Source organism: Procambarus clarkii, chromosome 78 (genome assembly GCF_040958095.1).
Source record: "Procambarus clarkii isolate CNS0578487 chromosome 78, FALCON_Pclarkii_2.0, whole genome shotgun sequence".
Taxonomy (NCBI): Eukaryota; Metazoa; Arthropoda; class Malacostraca; order Decapoda; family Cambaridae; genus Procambarus; species Procambarus clarkii.
Window position 1 is genome coordinate 10,280,371 of NC_091227.1, and position 22,086 is coordinate 10,302,456.

The 22,086-nt window shown below is 42.0% G+C and overlaps 1 protein-coding gene across 1 annotated transcript in view; it reads right to left on the minus strand.

The window, feature by feature from the left end:
* The window catches only part of CSN1b (COP9 signalosome subunit 1b), a 100,040-nt gene extending 79,516 nt beyond the window's left edge, over nt 1–20,524 (minus strand). Inside the window, exons 1-4 of the mRNA XM_045727491.2 lie at nt 20,385–20,524; nt 17,359–17,448; nt 14,664–14,845; nt 13,644–13,809 (exon numbers count right to left, since the gene is read on the minus strand). Of these exons, the coding sequence (XP_045583447.1) occupies nt 13,644–13,809; nt 14,664–14,845; nt 17,359–17,448; nt 20,385–20,417 (471 nt within the window). The 5' untranslated portion in view covers nt 20,418–20,524. The remainder of the gene's footprint in view (nt 1–13,643; nt 13,810–14,663; nt 14,846–17,358; nt 17,449–20,384) is intronic.
* Between the last annotated feature and the right edge of the window lie 1,562 nt (nt 20,525–22,086).

The following is a 22,086-nucleotide window of genomic DNA, read 5'->3' on the forward strand; positions in this document are numbered from 1 at the left end:
AAAATGTGTATGTACCAAGTTTTCCCTCCAATCCAAGAGATTAGACACCTTCCATTGCACTCTGAAATGTGTTGCAATATGCATCTACATTATAATCCAATATCAAGCTACCAGTCACCTCTTGATGCTCCAAAGACTATAACCCAGTCAGGTCATCTACTGTCACTAGTTTACCTTAGTAAATTATAAGGAGGATATTTGTGTTTTAATAAAAGCTCAAGAATATAATATTTCACACAACTCACTAAGGAATCCATGGTAGCAAACCCATCCAGGCCAAGTTTTTAGTTTAAAAACTCCTGGCGGGCCAACTTAGCCATTTCTATTTCAATTTAAACTTGCATTTCCTGTGGGGAGCCCCGTCGGCTCCCCGGAGCTATCCAAGCTGATATTGTTAATATTTGACTTTGGCATCAGTGTGAATGGAGTTCTTTAGGCTTACCAGGAACCACGAGCTAGAACCTGGCCCCCCCTCAGAGACGCACGAGGAGCAATGGCCTATAGACACCCCATGTGGTTGGAAGCATTCTAGGTCTACCATCAACCTTGGTAAGCATCCCAAAACACATCCCTATTCTGGTTAAGAAATTGCTTCTGAGAGCCGAACTAGAGGACAGAACTCCCCAAACAAAAACGAGCTAACAAGCATGACGTCACCACGTCGCCGTCTATGCAGCTCCCCCTCCCCGGGAGGGGAAAGGGGGAGCCCAGATCCCTCGCGCCGGCTACCCAAGACCCCAGTTCTGAGGCTGATGCGCTAGGCTGAAGTCGTGTTCTCTGGCTCAGGTTTTTGTCTTCAGCTCTTTGCTCTTGTGGTGTGGTGGCTGTCACATAGGGGGTGCACGAGCCAGGCGTAATTTGTCAGAACTCGGGCTGCATGCGCCTAGAGTTACCTTCCCTAAGTGCCCAGTAAGTATTGCCCTTGGGGCTTGGGGCCACCTTCCCCAAGTTACTTGGGTTTTGCCTCTATTTGGTCGTTTGCTGCTCGGCTTTCGGCCGCCCTTTGTGTGCTGGGGTGTTCTGGCTCCCTTGTTCGCCTTAGGACAAGAGGCAGTTTGCACTGGTAGGGGGGCAGGGTACTGCGCAGTTAGTTTTCACCTATCATAGCGGTCGGCTCCGTTCCGCCTGGGTATGTTGTCTCTTGCGGGGTTTTACTTTTGTTTTTGTTTTCCCTGCCTGGTGGGAGGGGTCTGCCTTTGCTTGGTTGCCCCCTCCCTGTTTCTTGTATACTTCTGTATTCTGGTGGTACCCCCTGCTAGGTCCCTGTGAGTGTACCCTGGGGGTTCAACACTTAGAAGGTTGTTGGTAGTCTTGGACGCCGGTTAGCAGTACCCTGCCTGGGCTTCCCTGAGCATGTGTTCCGTCTCAGGACCCTGGGAATCCCCACGGAGACACGTGGGTTCGATGGATGTGACCCCTGAGTCTTTCCCCTCGCTTTGTGTGAGTTTGAGGGTTGCTCTGTCCCCCTTGTCTCAGGATGCCTCTCATTGTTTTTGCCTCTGTCATGCTGCCTGCTAGGTTGGTGACACCTTCAACCCAGAGTCCTGCGAGTTTTGTCGCTTGTGACTCAGTTGCCCAGTCCAATGATGACTATACAGGTACAGGCAGCACAGGCGTTGCGTGTTGGGTTCAGGTGGTTGCAACGTGCTAGGTGATTTGCTATCCGGAAGCCCTGAGGCCGCCCTGTTTTGATTGTTGGGTCCCGGGCTTGGGTGTATTGGTCGCTTTGGTTTTCGGTCCGTCCACGCCCTTTTGCCTTTCCCCTATCCTGGTTCAGTCTGGACCCCAAGCATCCGGCTCCGAACCGTCTGTGGGTTTCGGGGTCGGGACGGGGTTTTGATGGTCTTGAGACTTGGGCGGTCTCGGAGAATGCCCCTTCCAGGGTGGCGACGGAGGCTTTCAAGCCGGTTCCTCCAGCCGTGGCGTATTGGTCTGACCAGTGGGCTTCCTTTCTTAAGAGTTTTTATGACTGCTCCGGCTTTTTCTTGTGAGGCCAGGGCTTTGGGGGGATGGCTCGGCTCCGGGTCCTGCCATGGAGGTTCCCGGGGCTGGAGAGGGGCCGACTTGGGAGCCTTGGGCCCCGTTGGACCCCACCCGAGTTTTACTATCCCTCTGAGCGGGGTTTGCGGTTGTGGGGAGTGGGGTTTTCCTCCCCTCCCCCTGCATGCGAGTTTGTTTAGCGTTGGCCCCTCCCCGGGTTCGATTCCATGTTCCTTCGGGTCTGTCACGCTGATGGGTACTTTTCACCATTTTCTCACCCTTCTTCTCAGGGGCGGTCATATTCTCCTCGCATCGGGATCCTGCATGATCATTGGTCTCGGGTGCCACTGACCCCATATGGAACTGTGGGCTTTTGCGATTGCTTCTCAAGGATCTCGAAGATTTGGGAGGGTCTTCGATACTTCCCATATTATTGGAACGTCTGTCGTCTTCCGGTGAGGCTTACCTCCAGTCCTTTATAGGACTCATTGGTCCTCTTCTTGGTTTTCGACGTTTTATCTCATTGTTTTATAATTACATCTTCTTTCCGTGCTCTGTCTTGCCATTGATGTTATTAATTCAATACACCTAGTTAGCACCTGCCCACTAGGTGGGTTGTGTGGTTCAGACCTCAAGCGTCCTGCGCATGTGCTGTGGGTGTTTGTTTTATTTACGGATGGTGTACACAAGTGTTGGTGTTTGGTGTCCTTTTCTCTCGGGTAATTCGCTGCTCTCGCTCCTCTTATCTCTCTAGTCAGAGCCCCGTTTATACTGGGGGTGTTCTGAATTATATATGGGGAGGACACCTAGTTCTTTTCTCTGCACACGGGTGTGTGGCGCCATTTCCGCCTCTGCACTACACCTCTTCTCCTCCTGCACATGGGGCTCTGGCCGTATTCCATGGCTACGCTGTGTCGTGACACGATAGTGCCAACGCTCTACAGGCGAGCTTCTACGGTCTAGCGACACTTACGGCCAGGCGCTGGTTCGCGGTTTTTGGACGAGTGTTGGGCGTTGTTTGTGGCATTTTGTTTGGCCTCTTGTATGCTTCTTGCTGTGACCTTCCTGTATCCGTCTGTATTGTTATTTGTTACACAGTGGGGCATGGCCTTGTTTTTCGAGATCCTCCTTTAGTCTTTAAGTGCCTGGGTTTTTTCTTGCCTCTGGGCACTCCTTCCCTTGACTCCTTCATTGCTGTCTGGACACTCATTCATTGACCGTCGTGCAGTGCCTGGCTGAGCCCTTACATATACATGGGATTCTCTTTGCACGTGTGGTGGATCATGTCCATTGCGTTCCCAATTGCTGCCTCAGTCTTCTTCGTTCCTCTTATTGCTGCTTCTCTCTTGTCCCTAGCTGCTGCTGTTTGGATTGTCTTTCAGGTCTTTTCAGTGTGTTTTACATTTTTCTGTATTTCCTGTCTTTATACTTCACATTGTTGTGTGTTTTAGTATGTGCACATTGACTATGCTTATGTTCGTGCTTGGTTGTACATGTCCATGTTCAGTTCCCTGCTTTTGCACAGCCCCCGTGTTCAGTTATGGTCCTAAGTTTTCATCTTCTTGTATGCTCCTACCAGTTCTGGGTTGCCCTGTATGCAACTGGCTGTAGATTCTGTTCATCCTCTCCTGCCCCTACAGTTTCTTTTCGTTGGGATGGGGGGTGCTAGGTTTCCGGTCCTGGCTCCGGCCTTTTCTTTGTGGTCCCTTCCAGATGGTGCGTTTTTGTTTTCGTGCTGTTCATGTCCTGGTTAGTTCTCATATATTACTCGGAGTCACGTGTGTCATTATGCCCTGCTGGGGCTGGTTGCGCCGTTCCTGTGGGATGCGGTGTCCTTGTTTTCCGCTTCGCGTCTCATGTTTTGGCTCATGGTGCTCGCTTCCTCATTGTCCTTGGCCTGGGTTCTTAGGGTTTCGTCACAATTTTGTCCTTGTTGTTTGCGGCATCTGCGGTTCGGCGTTTTTCTACTGGAGGCTTCTTGTTGTCGTCCGTTGAAGGATTTGTTGGTCCTTCGGAAGTCCAGGGGGGGGGGGGGGGGGGGAGTTCCTCTCGGGCAGGTCTTATCTGCTCGCCTGGGTTGGTTCTTTCCTGGCTTGCCGGGTTTGGGTTCCTGGTTCCTGGCTTAACCTGCCAGTTGGCACATTCCTGATCTCACGATAACACTTCTCATGAGGCTCACGACGGAACCACAGCATCTCCGATCACCTGACAAGTTTGCTAGTATTGGGAAGCTTTTCTGTATGGCAGACGTTCCATCTGGTTCCATGCCAGCCTTAATTTCCAGTGCTGCTTGCTCGGTGTTCACACCAGGGGTTTTCCCGCGGCTCCGCCTCTTCCCATGCTCGGTCCATTTTGTGACGGGGCTGGTTTGGTTCCTCCTCGAGTCCTCCAGTCTGGTACTTTTGCCTCGATCTCTCACCATCTGTTGGTATTGAGGTGGCTTTGTTGATGGTGTCCCACCTGCGTGCTTCGTCTCGGAGGCGGTATGTTTTTTTTTGGGGGGCAGTCATTCCTTTTTCTTTTTTGTCCCTTCTTAGGTGTGCTGCATTTTTGTTGGCGTGGTCTTGTCCTTCTCTGGTGGAGGTTCGAGACCATTGTCTTACCACATACTGCTGCCAAGTCTCGTGCGGCGCTGGCGGAGCCGCTCCAGTTTGCTTTTGGTGTTCCCTCTGCACCAATTCACGAGCTGTCTCTGGCGTGGTTCACCTCCAGCCTGCTCATGCGCCGCTTGAGCCATCCTGGTCCTTGGATTGGGTGCGCTCTTCTCTTCTCCTCAGTTTGCTGTGGCCCCTTCGGTTCTGGATTGCTTTCCAGGGATCATTTCTTGTTGGTATTGGCCTCTGGGGGTCGGGTCGAGGAGCTTCTTGCTCTCCGGCGCAGGGGTTTCTGCTCTTTTGGTCCTTCGTGTTCGATTGTTCGCTTGCAGCAGTCTCCTCCTTTTCTGATGACTGTGGCGGCTGCTTTCCCTGGGGGTCCTTGGGTTATTGATGCTTGAGTGGTCTCACCGGGGGTGCATTATGTGTTGTGTTCAGTTGTGGCTCTCTGCCGTTCTTTGCGTGCCACGGCTTCCGTAGCCGGGGTCACGTTTTGGGTTGCTTCGGTTTACCTTCTTCCCAGTTCCAGGGTGCAGTTCTCTCGGGTTGTCCATGGGATGGTTCGGTCCAGCCAGCCTACAGTTTATCCCCGTGCCCACGACGTTCGTACGTTTGCTGCTGTCTTCAGCAACAAGTCTTGGGCTGTCATTCCAGCGTGTAGTTTTTGGCGGTCAGACAGGGTCCTGGCTGCGTGTTCCTTCCATGATGTTCCTGGGCCTCGTCAGGCCTGTGTGGCCTTGGGTTGGCAGTTGCAACCTGTTGTCTTGGCATCGCATTGGTGAGAGCGCAACGACCGCCTCCCGGGTAAGTCCCTCTTGGTTTCATCTTTGGGTAGATAGCCCCAGAAAACTAGTGTTAAATGTTATGAAACGCCATTTTCTAGGCGAGACCCGGAGGCTCCCTGGCAACCCTCCCTCCAGTCACTGTTTTTTCGTGTGTTTTGATATCCAGCCTCAGAACTGGGGTCTGGGGCTCCCCCTTTCCCCTCCTGGGGAGGGGGGTACCAGGAGGGGGGTCCCCAGGAGGGGGGTCCCAGGAGGGGGGAGCTGTGTAGACGGCGGCAACATGGTGACGTCATGCTCGTTAGCTCGTTTTTGTTTGGGGAATTCTGTCCAATAGTTCGGCTCTCAGTAGCAATTTCTTAACCAGAATAGGGGTTTGTTTTGGGATGCTTACCTTTCTGGGTGCCAGATCTGGTCAATGGCAGACAAAATGCTTCCAACCACATGGGGGTTTCTATAAGCCATTGCTTCTCGTGCCTCTCTGAGGGGGGCCAGGTTCTAGCTCATGGGTCCCTGGTAGGCCTAAAGAACTCCATTCACATTGACTGATGACAAAGTCTAATATTAGCAATATCAGCCTTGACAGCTCCAGGGAGCCTCCGGGTATCACACAGAAAATGCCATTTCATTACATTCAACGCTGGTTTTTTATTTATTGATTAAATAAATAAAACCTAACCCACCTCAACCCGGACAGGTTGGGTTTCAAGAAAAAACTTGAGGTTTTTACCATTCCTGCACACAAAGGTAAAATAATAATGTCAGGAGAAAGAACTGTTGTTTTCCAAGGCTAACATGCTGAAAGTGTTTAAACCTACTGTTTCTTTTAAGATAGCTTTTGCATGGAGTGAGAAGGGTAGCAAATGTTTGCAAAATCTGAATAGTTTCTGGATTTCAAGTACGGTATTTTTAGAATAAACAGCAAATCTGGATTGATTTGGCATCCTTGACAATTTCCGATCAATTTAAAGATTTAAAGAATACTTAATACAGTTTATACTGTATATCAAATGTTAAATGTAATGAGTTAGTTTAGTTCATTTATTATGCACCCCATACCCATGTTGTGGGCAGTAGTGAAAAAGTTTGCAAAGGTAAATAGGCTCGGACTGAATCCCAAAATTCATTTAGCTAAGCAAGTTAGTCTTGTAAGCTAGTAATAAAATTCATGTATATTGTTATAAACAATGTTATCTTGAGATGATTTCGGGGCTTTTTTAGTGTCCCCGTGGCCCGGTCCTCGACCAGGCCTCCACCCCCAGGAAGCAGCCCGTGACAGCTGACTAACACCCAGGTACCTATTTTACTGCTAGGTAACAGGGGCATAGGGTGAAAGAAACTCTGCCCATTGTTTCTTGCCGGCGCCTGGGATCGAACCCAGGACCACAGGATCACAAATCCAGCGTACTGTCCCTTCGGCCGACCGACTCCCCAAATCTCGAATGATCTCGAATGGGTTCGAGATCAACCACAAGTACAATTTCTAAGCAAAACAACATACATACAGTATATGGTGAGCTAGTTTCACAATTTGCATGTTTTTCCTGCACACCATCCCCCATTCAGTGGGCAGTGGTGGAAAGGTTACTATCACCCACATTTACTACCTTCAGTTAGCAAACTGGGGATATTTGGTTATTTCTGATAGATCATTTTGAAAGAAATATTTACATTTCTTGAACACTTATTATAGAGCTGTCCCTAAATACATACAACTTGTCACACTCCATCACATGTTGCTGGAAGGTGTTGCTTGAGGTTATCTTGAGATAATTTAGGGGCTTAGCGTCCCTGCGGCCCGGTCCTCGACCAGGCCTTCTTTTTGTTACACTCCACCCAGGAAGCAGCCCGTAGCAGCTGTAACTCCCAGATACCTATTCACTGCTGGGTGAACAGGTGCATCAGGATGAAAGAAACTGACCATTTGTTTCTGCCTCCACAGGGGATCGAACTCAGAACCTTAGGACCACGAATCCCAAGCGCTGTCAGGCCCCATAGTGTACAAATAATTAACTGATAGTTTACATTTGATCAGGTCTACATCAATAGACAATGCAAATTCCCAGATATGTTTAGCCCAGCAGTAGTAACACTTACACTTTTTTAGTACACCAAGAACTTCAACAAGATCTTGTAGATCTGAGGCAATGTGAAATTGACACCAGTAATTCCATCTATCATCATACTATCATGCAAGAGGAGCCACACATCTATGGTTCATCCAATAAAATCAGCAGACTTCTAGATGTTACTGCTGCTCGGCTTAGACTCGGTTACAAGTATCTCTGGGAATTCTCATTATCTGCTGATGTAGACCTGACCAAATGTAAACTGTGTCAACAAAATTATTCGCACACCCTCCGTCACTCTGTGATGGAGTGCGAAAAGATACGTGAATTCAGAGACAATTCTATAATCAATGCTCCAGGAATGTGTAAATACTTCATTCAAAATTATCTACTACCAGAAATTTTAGCCAAATATCCCCAGTTTGCTATCTGTAGGTAGTAACTAAGTGACTAACCTATCCACCGCTGCCCACTGGATGGGGGGCGGTGTGCAGGACAAATATCAATTGTGACACTAGCTCTCCACGTGTCAGTTGCTTAATTTAGAAACTGTTCTTGTGGTCAATCTCGAACCCATTTATGATGTGACAACTTATACTGAATTTTGTAACTAGCTCATCAAGATTGTAACTTGCTTAGCTAAAATTGAATTGTGGGGTTCAGTCCCGTGAGTCCATTATATGCCTCTGTAACCCTTTCCACTACTGCCCACAAGATGGGTATGGGGTGCATAATAAATGAATTAAACCAAAAACTTTAGTTGAAGTTCTTGGATATTATTGCACTCAGACTGCTTATAGGCAACTTTATAGTCAACTCCTCCTTGGAAGGAAGATTATATAGCTAACTCATCAGCTCTATCATGCATTCAGAGACCAACATGAGATGGAATACACATGAAATGGACTCTGTTACCACCATTAATAATTAATGTAACGAAACGCCCTTTTCTGAAATCCCTCCAATAGTTTTCCATATGTAACTCTGTTCCCAACAAGCCATAGCCAACACAGGAGGACCTCTAAGACCCGTCTATTGCTTATGGAGAGTCAGAATCAGAATCTGGCTCACAAAGAGGTGAAGGGAGCCAGGGATCAACCACAAAACTGGGAAAATCCTACCAGAACGTATAGGTGCAACAAAACAAGTGGCTGTTTGTGGGAAATTAGGCACCTATAGGTTAATAAAGTAAATGATCATTGGCTTGGGGTAACTCCCTTAACTCTGATGAGCCTGACTGCAACCAAAATGGCAACTCAGGTCATCTTAGGATTCAGCCAGCCTGCCCTCTCACTCAGGAGTTGCCTGTGCCACACTGCATAACCCCACAGCAAAGAAGGGAACAGGGAGGGAAAGGGAAGCTACGAAGGGAACAGGGAGGGAAAGGGAAGCTACTAGTGGCCCACCAGAGACAGGCATTCCACTACATTCAACACTTTATTTCTGAGAGCGACCTTTCAGTAACGTTCTGAGCTTACTCGTGACAACTGCTCAGTAGAGGCATCTGGCTTCACTAAACATCATAAAAGGTGAAATGAGCTCGCCCAAGAAGGGTCAGAAAATGTTTTTTTAAACTTACTCAAATTTTAATAAGTTATTAGATAACAGTTTATTACTATGTTACAATAAATGTGGTCTTTAAAAAATATGTATATTAAGTTTTTATTATAGGCTTTATACTGTTACACTAGAGAAATACTTGCTTATGTTTAGTATTATTATAGAGTAGAAATGCATTTCAATTTTTTTTTGCCAGTTACTTCTGAGTTCTAGAGTCATTTATTGATGGAAGAGAATTCTTTATAACATGAGTACTATAAACAACTTGCTACACACGGCTGACACTTCATATATATTAATGTGCCCTTGAAAGTGACCCCACCTAGTGCACACTTTGAGATCAAGATTAGATAATATGCTCAGTGCAGATGAACTTCATCTATAGTAAATGTAAAGTGATTAAAGTGTTTGATGAATAAAGAACAATCCAAGTAATGTAGACAAAAAGAATTCAAACTACTGTACTGTTTTGAAAATTTATGTTCACTCTGCTGAAATGTCCATAAATTATTGATAAATGAAGCATGTCTAAGTCCTAATTGGAGCACCTATTACAATCTATTAATTGTGTATGTTGCCAGGTTAACCCCTGGGCTGCTCTTCAGATTTTAGCCTGCAACACGCCCAGGTGCAAGAAAAAATTCTAAAAAATTATTTTATCTTATATAAGTGTTCATTTGTGTTCTCTAATCACGGGAAAATAAAAAATAAAATTAATTTTATTTACCAATGACATAAATGAGCCGAGAAGTTTGGCAAAGACGTCACAGCAAGTGTGCGCTCAAGCAGTTTATTCAATTAGTTGTGCTTGCGGGGGTTGAGCTCTACTCTTTTGGCCCGCCTCTTAACTGTCAATCAATTAACTACTAATTAATAAATAACTACTAACTAACTAAACTAAATAACTAACAATCAAATAACTACTAATTTTTTTTCTCCACACACACACACCAACCCACCCACCCAAGGAAGCAGCCCATAACAGTTGTCTAACTCCCAGCTACCTATTCACTGCTAGGTAACAGGGGCATCAGGGTGAAAGAAACTCTGCCCATTCGTCTCTGCCTAGTCCGGGAATCAGACTTGGCAGAGACAGGCACACACACCGAGACACACTACGCAGTGTGTCCCGGTGGCGTCGCGCACTGCCTTCAAGCAGCTACAGTTGCCACGAATTTATTTTTGTGGCATTATTTACAGTGTCTAGGTGTATTTTACCACAATTTTTGTTTTACTGATATTGTTCAATATATTATCACTTGATGATGTATTATAATACAACTTGCATACATTGAATACACACTCACATATTAGTGTCACAATCATACACACACAAATGTTTTCTTTTACAATATACATAATATGTACATGTATTCAGATTTTTCATCAATATATATACATGCACTCACCCAATATGTACAGGTTTTTGCATCATTATTGGAAAGTTAGAAGTCCTGGAAACAGTGGTAGTCGTTAAAGTAGACGACATGACACAAAACCACGGCACACGCTTCACACCATGTTAGTACCACTTTATATTTCTGTTGTCTCGTTTGTGCAGTTTTACAAATAATGCGCTCATGCTGGGCTACTGCATGCTTTCCAGTTGGTGGCAAATTTTTTAGTCTGTGTACTTGAAAGCCATCCCTGTAAGTGAGCCTGGGTGTAGCAGCATGGTGCAATACTGGATTCTGAATGGGTCTTTGTATGCCAGGAATGTCTTTGCCAAACTTTGTTAGTAATCGTGTCACAACTTAAAAACTAAACTCATGGCATGTTGGTTTACGACCCGTTTTCACCAAATATATATTGAAACTGTTCAGCATGGTTACGTCAACAAGGTGATAAATCATCTTTTTGGTCCACTTCACTGTTTTACATACACACTCAACAGCGCCCACCATCATGTCACATTTATCAACCAAACGCATGTTTACGTTATAGTCCATAACACAATCTGGTTTATATATTGGTTGTTTTGTTCACCTTGTCACTGTTCACCATTGTACTAGTGTGAACAGATGTCAACATATTCACTTCTCGAATCTCGCCTGTCTTCCCACCGCACAGAGTATTTGGTCAGTTTTTCTTGCCTCGCACTCACCTACTGCATTATTATTGTCAAACACAGGCATATCCCTTCTTTTTGTCTTTACTGTGCCACACATACTTGCAGTTCTATTTTCAAGCAAGAACCTAGTTTGTAAGGGACTTGTATAATAATTGTGTGTGTATAAAATGTGGCCTTTGTTTAGCCCTGCCATCAGTGTCTTCACCACACTACCTAAGAAATCATGTTGGTCATTACCGGGAATGTCTACATTGGTAGCAGAATGCAGAATCATGTGTAACAATTCCTGTTTCACAGTCATAGAGAACAAAGAATTTCACCCCAAATCTGTGGCATTTGGAGGGAATATATTGCTTGAAGGCAACACGTCCTTTGAAAAGCACAAGGTATTCGTCAATCACCAGCTTCTGAGCTGTTAAGTAGAAATCTCTGAAATTTCCAATCAGTTCATTCATAACGTGCCTCACTCTCCAACATCTATCATCCTCTGTCCGGTCTTCATTACTTGCAAAATGAAGAAACCTGAGAAGTATCTGAAACCTGTCTCGAGACATACATTTCCCAAACAATGGTGTTGGAACACTGGGGTCTTCGTTCCAATAATCTGAGATGAAGTGTTTTACACAATGTCTCATCTGGTTGATACCTGGTTGATGGGGTTCTGGGAGTTCTTCTACTCCCCAAGCCCGACCTGAGGCCAGGCTCGACTTATGAGAGTTTGGTCCACCAGGCTGTTGCTTGCAGCGGCCCGCAGGCCCACACACCCACCACAGCCCGGTTGGTCCGGTACGTGCGTGCGTGCCGTATATGTTCTCTGTATTCCCTCCATTTCAGTTAGTTTAGTTCATTTATTATGCACCCCATACCCATCCCGTGGGCAGTAGTGGAAAGGGTTACAGAGGCACATAATGGGTTCAGGGACAGGGCTCCAAGGGGTAACCCGATCCCACATCGAGTGGGATCGGGTGTTGGGACATGATGCGCTTGCCATCGTGTCTGCTGGGTAACTGAGGTTCCCACACAATGACAACCTACACTGGATTTTTTCCAAGATGACGTCTGTTTACTATCGCCCTGGGCAGCGTATGGGTTGCCCCCTCTAACCCGCTGGCTGTTTAAATCTTGTGTGGTACTCGCACACATACATAACTGTGGTGGCCTGCATGCATATTATTATTATTATTATTTTATATATATATATATATATATATATATATATATATATATATATATATATATATATATATATATATATATATATATATATATATATATATATATATATATATATATATATTATATATATATATATATATATATATATATGTCGTACCTAGTAGCCAGAATGCACTTCTCAGCCTACTATGCAAGGCCCGATTTGCCTAATAAGCCAAGTTTTCATGAATTAATTGTTTTTCGACTACCTAACCTAACCTAAACTAACTTTTTTGGCTACCTAACCTAACCTATAAAGATAAGTTAGATTAGGTTAGGTAGGGTTGGTTAGGTTCTGTCATATATCTACGTAAATTTTAACTCCAATTAAAAAAAATTGACATACATAATGAAATGGGTAGGTTTATCATTTCATAAGAAAAAAATTAGAGAAAATATATTAATTCAGGAAAACTTGGCTTATTAGGCAAATCGGGCCTTGCATAGTAGGCTGAGAAGTACGTTCTGGCTACTAGGTACGACATATATATATATATACATACATATATATACACATACACACATATATATATATATATATATATATGTCGTACCTAGTAGCCAGAACGCACTTCTCAGCCTACTATGCAAGGCCCAATTTGCCTAATAAGCCAAGTTTTCATGAATTTATTGTTTTTCGACTACCTAACCTAACCTAAACTAACTTTTTTGGCTACCTAACCTATAAAGATAGGTTAGGTTAGGTAGGGTTGGTTAGGTTCGGTCATATATCTACAGTACTTTAATTTTAACTCCAATAAAAAAAATTACCTCATACATAATGAAATACCCAGATTTATCATTTCATAAGAAAAAAATTTGAGAAAATATATTAATTCAGGAAAACTTGGCTTATTAGGCAAATTGGGCCTTGCATAGCAGGCCGAGTACGATGTTCTGGCTACTAGGTACAACATATTATATATATATATATACATGTGTGTATATCACGAAAATAAACACGTGATTAAGAATGTGACAATGTCAGACCACGGAGGAAAAATGAAACAGGAAATTTCCTTAAGTACTTTCGTATATTAAATACATCTTCAGAAGGTCGACCTTCTGAAGATGTATTTAATATACGAAAGTACTTAAGGAAATTTCCTGTTTCATTTTTCCTCCGTGGTCTGACATTGTCATATATATATACATATATACACACACATCCAATTCTCACATTTTTTATGTATAACAAGCAATGTAGCTGATAGTCAAGACAGAAAAGCCTAAAACAGGAGCTGAAAAACCCTTAGTTCCAGAAGTATTTTATGTAGAACCATTTAAAAGAAAGAACACTAATAAAGGTTCTTAAATAAGTTAACTAGCATCTTCCTGTACAGCACACACAAATGAAGCACAGCAGTATTACCTTAGAATTCTTGAGGTCAGTGTCAAGTTTCTCCAATTTCAGTGCAGCTTTTTTGGCACGAGATTCGACCCACTGCATGTCAAGGGCAGGTAAATTGGCTACTGTTCCACTTCCCACTTGACCACCCGCTATATCTGGTAGACTTGCATTTCCTGCAGTGGCTCCACTGTAAAGAAAAGCTAAATTTGAGAGATTCACACACTTGTTGAACGTGCAATAAGACAAATAACATTCAGTTAGTAGACCATTTGTCCATGATTACTTGTCAAAGTACTAAGTGAGGGGAAGAAGTAAAAGGTTTACCCACTCCTGCTTCTTTCTGTGGCTACCTTGCAAGCTGCTCCACTTTCTACTTAACCTCTTGTAATACAATTTCAGAGTTTTTATGTTCTTCTTTATCCTCTAAATGTCTCCCTCTCTATCCCTGCTATTTCGACAAAATTTAATATTTACACATTCTTACTTCCAGTATAAGCAAGTGAGAATGCTTCACTTACATCACAGTCCAATGTGTAGGGAAAATATTTTAATATTTCATGTGTGTGTGTATCCTTAAAGTCCCTGATGCTTGAAAGCAAATTAGATGCCATGAGACCACGCCCTCAAGAAATGGAAGTTCCCAGAGGAAACAAGAAACGGATACAGCATAGTTATCGACAAAAAAAACAAAACAATGTTTATCTGCAGCATAACATGAATACATAGTGATCAATTCCATTACAAAGATAACAACACGAGTGTAAATTGGTCTGATCTCCCAGTGCTAATAATTGTCTTCAAGATGAATTAAGAGCAACTGTAAATAAAAAATAAATGTTGTAGATGAAAATAGGTCTAAGTATAATATGAAACACAGTAAACCGATACAACAACTACTGGCTAAATAATTAATACAACTTACGAGTACTGAATATTAAAATAAAAAAATGGGCAATTTACCTTAAAAAGTTTGCAAACAATACTATATAACAAAAATGCTGTACAGTATAATGAACTAATACATTAAACACTCGTGTATACCTGACTGCCTCTTGCATCTTCCTGTGGAGTTGAGTATATAGGTTGACATTGTATGTTGTCTGGACATAATGTATGGCCATTCGAAGAGCTTCTACACGTAACTGAGGACATCGATCAGCTATGAAAACAAGTCGCTGAAGCTTTGCAAGGCCTGTGTAGCAGTTGGCGTAAGTCTCTAGATCCTGTGGAGTTGTGCACGTTATTACTGATAAAGAAAATATGTACCCAGTACTTATCAAAATTAAAATTCAAGAACAGTTTAAGAATTCAATATCACTCAGATATCGATGCATTACGGTGGGCTGACAGTGCTGAAGTAAAATTTATTTACTCTTAATATTTATGACGACTTAAGAATAACTGCAATTTTTGTTATATTCAACTCTGAAGCAGGCACTGAAAATCAGTAGCAAGAAAATGGGGGATTGTCAGCAATAGTAATCAGACGCAGAGCATCATTTGAGCTAGCCAATGAGTAATGATGAAATGTGAAGATAATGTACAAATATGAAATATGTTTGAAGCTTAACTCGAATATAAAGATCGTGTAAATGAGATTAAATTTCCAGTATCAAAGCATTAACAAAAATTTAAAGAAACTAATTTTGTTTATCACTCATCCATTTATTTATATGTAGGAGCTGAGTATGCTAACTCGTATGGCCAAAAGGTGTCTAGAAATGGCTTGCTATCATGTGGGGAAAAATCCGAGTGTATTTGTACCATCAAGCATATAACATGGCTAATAGAAATGGTCAACCACAAAGAAGCTCACAAGTGATCAGTGGCACTTTGCCAAATAAAGTACTGTACTGTACTGTACATGTTTTTGGAGGAAGAAAGTGATGACTATATCAGGAATGTTCAGTTAGTGAAGTGAACACAGTGTAACGTTACACTGAACACAGTGTAACGTTAGGATATGTGATAGGCAAAGTGCAGAGCTGGGGTGTTTTTGTTTGGGGTGATAGTAGCCCAAACCACACCAGATGGGGGCAAGAACACTACTATTTTTCTGCAACATCTGTTAAAAAGGTAAAAAATACTTTTGGTATCATTTTTATTTGCACACAAACATGGGAGCAGACTGAAATATAGCTGCAGCAAATAGGTTTAACAATGCTGATTCTCGTGCTTTGGCAGCTCTGATTCCAAATGAGCACTGCCATATCATAATTAAAAATGTACAAGACAGTAAAGAATGACATGAAAAATGTGGAGCACAAAATGTTGAGACTTACGATTGCATAGAATCCTACGATGACATGTTCATGAATTATTTACACAATTACTCTGGCATAGAAAATATTCACAACTATTAAATGAATGGATGGATAAGAGTGGCACAGTAGAAGAGATAATGATCAGATATGGACTATGCGTGTTCATGCACAAAGCATAAGATGTAACATGAAAAGATCTGACTGGAAGCATTATGTTAAAGAATATTTCATTTAGATTTTTAATGACACTATTTACATATTACACAAAAGTGATTGTACCCACTGAAAAATCACTTATTTTATTACCATTTACCAAAAATGAGTACTGTACCTTACATTTTACAATGTTCACAATTTGTTTCCCTTTTAACCAGTTATTCATTATTTTTATATGTGAACCAAAATTGTGAAAGATTAGATTCTTCTGTAGCTTAATTGATCTTCAGGACCATATATTGATAGCATAGGTAACAGTTCATAAGCTGGTTACTTTGTGCTAGCTGTCATGTGGATAAATGTATTACATACCCATACCCCAGCAGTCAACATACACCACAGAAAATTCATAATAGTGTACAGAATGGGGCATGGGAGTGGCAATAACAATAACTAGCTTGAGCAATCAAATTTAACATGATTATCTGATCCACTATGATGGCTGAAACTAGCACAGTGACAATGAGTAATGGTGGGGTACACTGAATCACAGTAAGGCACATAATGCAGACAGCACGTGAAGAAGTGTACACAGTGGAAACAGAAGGCCAGACATAGGATACCGAATGGGAGATGAAGTCCCTCATGAAGCGGACAGAGAGAAAGATCTAGGAGTTGATATCACGCCAAACCTGTCTCCTGAAGCCCACATCAAAAGAATGTCAGCGGCATATACAAAGCTGGCTAACACCAGGACTGCCTTCAGGAACCTGTGCAAGGAATCCTTCAGAACCTTGTAGACCCCATATGTAAGAAAAATTTTGGAGTATGTGGCCCCTGCAGGGAGCCCATACCTTGTCCAAGCACAAGACAAAGTTGGAAAAAGTTTAGAGGTATGCCACTAGGCTAGTCCCAGAACTAAGAGGCATGAGTTACAAGGAAACCTCACGTTGCTGGAAGACAAGAGCTCGGGGAGACATGATCACTACCTACAAAATTCTCGGAGGAATTGACTGGGTAGATAAAGATAAAATGTTAAACATGGGTGGTATGCGAACAAGGGGGGGACAGGTAGAAACTGAGTACCTAAATGAGCCAGAAAGAACTTTTTCAGTGTCAGAGTAGTTAACAGATGGAATGCATTAAGCAGTGATGTGGTGGAGGCAGACTCCATACAGTTTCAAATGTAGATATGATAGAGTCCAGTAGGCTCAGGAATCTGTACACCAGTTGATTGACAGTTGAGAGGCGGAACAAAAGAGCCAAAACTCAACCCCCGCAAGCACAACTAGGCTAGTACAATGAAGAACACTTACTAGTGAGGTGCTCTCCACGATCACTGGTTCATCTTCTGTATTGTCATTTTCTTCCACTGCCATATCGATTACCATGGGCTCTACATTGTTCTGAAATAGAATTAAATTATTACCAAAATATTATACAATGTAATATACAATAAATTCATACACACTCCGAACACCCGAAATGGGCCAAATTTGGTGCCAGTGTCTGGACACATTATTTAAGGGTAATAAACAATCTAAGTGTATACCCCTTTGTCACCTTGCAATTTAGACAATACTGTATATACAGTACATCCATTTAAAAACAAAGGAATAACATAACTAAATTTAGCCCCCTTACATTTGTTGATAAAAAATATCCAATACGGTATGCTTAAGAGCCATGGACTAGATCATGGAAAAAATACTGTATTATAATATTTATTCTAATAGATCTGTATTAAATACCTGGCATGTTTTAAGATGTTTAAGTGTATTCATAGAAGTCCTGCTTTTGGGTTACCTTTCAGTACTGGATTACTACAGATGACAACTGAAACACTTTTCAAGACAACCTGTTTAAAGTTCAGGAGCATAATATTCCACATAAATCACTAACATAAAATACAGTACTGTACTGTAATAATAATTAAAATTATCCATCTAAGTTTGTTAAATGTGGCACATTATACTGTACCTCAATTTACCTGAGGTTATCTTGAGATGATTTCGGGACTTAGCATCCCCACGGCCCGGTCCTCGACCAGGCCTCTTTTTTGTTACACACCCCCAGGAAGCAGCCCGTAGCAGCTGTCTAACTTGCTGGAACCTATTTAAAACAGGGGGCATCAGTGTGAAAGAAATTCTGACCATGTGTTTCTGCTTCCACTGGGGATTGAACCTGGAACCTCAGGATTATGAATCCCGAGCGCTGTCCACTCAGTTGTCAGGCCATGGGCCACTATCTCTACAGGGACAGGAAGCCTGTGGCTTGTTCAAGATCCTCCCATTACCAAGGAAGTGTTCCTTGCTCAATTATGAATCTGAGTACTGTCTTGGCATTTATGGTTTTGGCAGGTAGGTGATTCTGTAGGTTTATTAACATCTGTTTTCTATCCTAGTGTGGCTTAACCTGCTTGATACCTGTTTGATGGGGTTCTGGGAGTTGTTCTACTCCCCAAGCCCGGCCCGAGGCCAGGCTTGACTTGTCAGAGCTTGGTCCAACAGGCTGTTGCTTGGAGCGACCCACAGGTTTATTGAGCTTAAAACTGTCACGCCTTGTGCAAGTTACAATGGGCTTTTTTAGAGAAATCGTCTGGATTAATATCTTACAATTTGTCCAATATTATCAAGGTCTTGATGAGACCAGCACTATTGTGTCTGGTTTGTAGTGTTGCTAAGCCTGAAAACCTCAACTCTTTCTGGTACGAGAGTTGACTGTTCTGGAACGATTTTTGTTGCTCTGCGTCAAATTTTGTCCAAAGCAGAGATGTCTTTATGCAGTCCATCCTCCTGTTCAGGTAGTACTCACAGTAACGATGAGTACCATCGTTCATATATTGACATAAAAGGTAATTTGAAAATAGAAAATGATACTATTGAATTTGGACAAACCATTAGTTGTTATATTTATGTTGCAAAGAAAATCTAATCTAATCTTAGTAGGCCTAATACATTCTATTGGAGGCCCTAATATAGTACATACATGTGCTGTACTAGGCCTAGGCATGTTTAAGCATTTTTCAGCTATATTTTTTCAGACCATAAAGTGAATGGTACCAAATTCTACTAATTGTCTTTCACATTAATATACTGTATGTATGAGTCCCCATAGTTTATTTATTTACATTTATTTATATCTACAAGAGTTTTTTCATTCTTGTAAAAGCCACTAGCATGCATAGCGTTTCAGGCAGGTCCTTAACCCTAATTTTCCCCAGAATACGACTCACCAAATACTTTAACAACCAGGTACCCATTCACTGCTGGGTGAACCAAGGCTATAGTTAAGGATTGGCGCTCGGTCAATGCTCCACAGCCAGAAAACAAACCGAGGCCAGAGCGCTAACAAAGCACTGGGCGAGTTTTACCACTGTGCCACGGGGATGGCTACTTGACACATCGGTGACAGATAAATACAGATAAGTGACAAATCGTTACAAAAGTACTATTGAAACAGGAGGATCAGTTGCTTTTTGAAGATGAGGTGTCTATGATTGGACACAGTAGTCCAGATGGGGCATACCAGAGATCCGTGCAGCTGAATAACCTGTTGATCCTATTTTGTTCTTAATTTTAGGTAAGCACACATTATGTCGATGTTGTAAACTTCAAACCAATTTCTTCCATGTCATTATGTGACATAATATCATTCAACAGACTTGTATTACAAACTCTAAGTAACATTGATTTCTCCAACTACTTGCTTGTTTTTTCATCAAGATTTTAGGTCTTCAAACAGTAATTAACAAAACTCCTTTTAACAACCAACTCTTCATAGAGGTACGCTACTAAAACTTGTTAATTCTCACGCCCTCATACATTCCAAGATGGTAATTGATCATTAAACCACCCCAAGGGTAGTGAAAAACTAGGTAGACAAACAAGTGTTCCATATAATATTTGTCAAAATTAGAATCCCGTTAGTAAAAAATAACACCAACTTATCTGCCAATTACACAATGAACAGCCTCAGATGCACTTGTGGATTTATCTGTAATCATTCATTTTCTAGTTTTTATGGTCAATTTTCTCAAGATTCCTGAGGCCAGCACACGCCCAGGTGCAGGAGCCGCGCATCTCCCACGGCTCCTGCTCCTACCAAACCTCCACTGTCCACGTCGTTGCCACATGACCTGTTTCCCAATTGCAAATAACTAACGCCAGAATAAATTAAGAATGGGTAAAGGCTACGATTATCCACCGGGGCAGCTTTCTCGGGTCTCTCCCACCACAAATATTCGTCGCACAGTCCCACTCTACACGCAACTAATATGGCTCATGTGTCCATCGAGGGCTCTAATCTCCGCGATTAATCCAGGAGCGGCCACCATACTAACCTGCATAAGGCCTCCTTGCATTTGCAGCGGCATTTCGTGAACAAGTTAGAGCATCAACTCAACAACAACACATCCCGTCATGGAGCTGCACCTCACTGCCGCCCCTCACCCTCTCTTTTCAGGAGAAAGGATTTAATACCTAAATTAAATTCCTCCTTGTAATTATTGCATGCAGAAGGCTAAATTGCACTCTTATTTTAATTTTTGCTCAACATTTTTTATCAATTATTGACTTAAAGTTAATAATAATATAATCAGTAACGCAAGTAAAAATAATTGCTAGTTTTTATTTGCATAACACAGACCATAGTGTAATATAAATTGACCAATTGTGTAATATAAAAAAGCCTGACAATCATTAAATTATTAATGTCAATTAAAGTTAATTCTTGCAAGCCTTGATTTGTAAAGCTCGTGTATATTAAACACAGTATATTTTATTTAGATCTGAAATTAAAGTAACAGTCAACACCTAGAAAATTACAGATTGCATTAAATTCTGCAAAATATAATTATCCATTACCTAACGTGAAACAAATTAAATCATATTATTTTAGGCACTGTAGTTTAGCGACACGAAAATCGTTGGTGGGGTGACCATTTAGTCAGAGAACTCGAGTAATGTTCCAATACTATTTTGTTCGAACTTTCATATAGATATTCAAACAACAGATGCTACAACACTCTAAATGACTTTCATTCTATAAAGTACTTTTAATACGATACCATAAATTATCTGTGAAAATATAACAGAATTATTTTTTAAGAGTTTTTATTTGTTCTAATAAATGCTTAGACTGCCCATCGCGGGTATTTTTAACATGTTGGAACTCTCATACACACATTCACATATTTACTTGAATTTACCTGAAGGCCACTAGCTCCTCGTCGAGAACAGAAAGCCGACGGTTTGTTAAAGGTACCTCCATTTGTCTTCATAATTTGTTCTAGTTGTATTTTCAATTTCAACAGAGTTTTGGCATTTACGGCTTCGGCGGGTAGGTAGTTCCGTGGGTTTATAATAATTTATAATAATTCATTGTATCTGGTGCAAGGCAGCCAGTTTATACATACCTAACATAACTAAGTCAATAATTTATTCTCCTAATATAATAGACTATTATTGTTAGAAAAGAACCAACCTGGAGAGAAATATTTTAAAATAAATAAAATAATAAAAAGTTTCAAAAACTGTTGGCAATCTTTCTAAGATCAGATATTATGTACCCCGCCCTGCCCTGGTGACGCTCTATTACTCCCTCATCGATCCATATCTCAAACTATGGTATTTGTGCTTGGGGTTCTACTACCCAAAATCATTTACGTTCTCTAATTACTCAACACAAAGCTGCTATTAGGACAATATCCAACTCTGGCCCCAGACATCACTCGGTACCCCTACTCAAATCACTGAATATGTTAGATATTAAGTCACTGCACATCCTCTCATGTGTATTATACATATATAAAACTCTGAACTGTAATGCCAATCCTGACCTCAAAAGCTTCATTGAAGGTTGTAACAGAACCCATGAGCACCACACCAGAAACAAATACCGTTTTGATATTCCAAGAGTACGACTTAATCAAACTAGAAATGCTCTACAAATCAAGGGACCCAGAATGTGGAATGACCTTCCCAACCATGTTAAAGACTGTACCTCTCTCAACCAGTTTAAGATAAAAACGAAGCACTACCTAA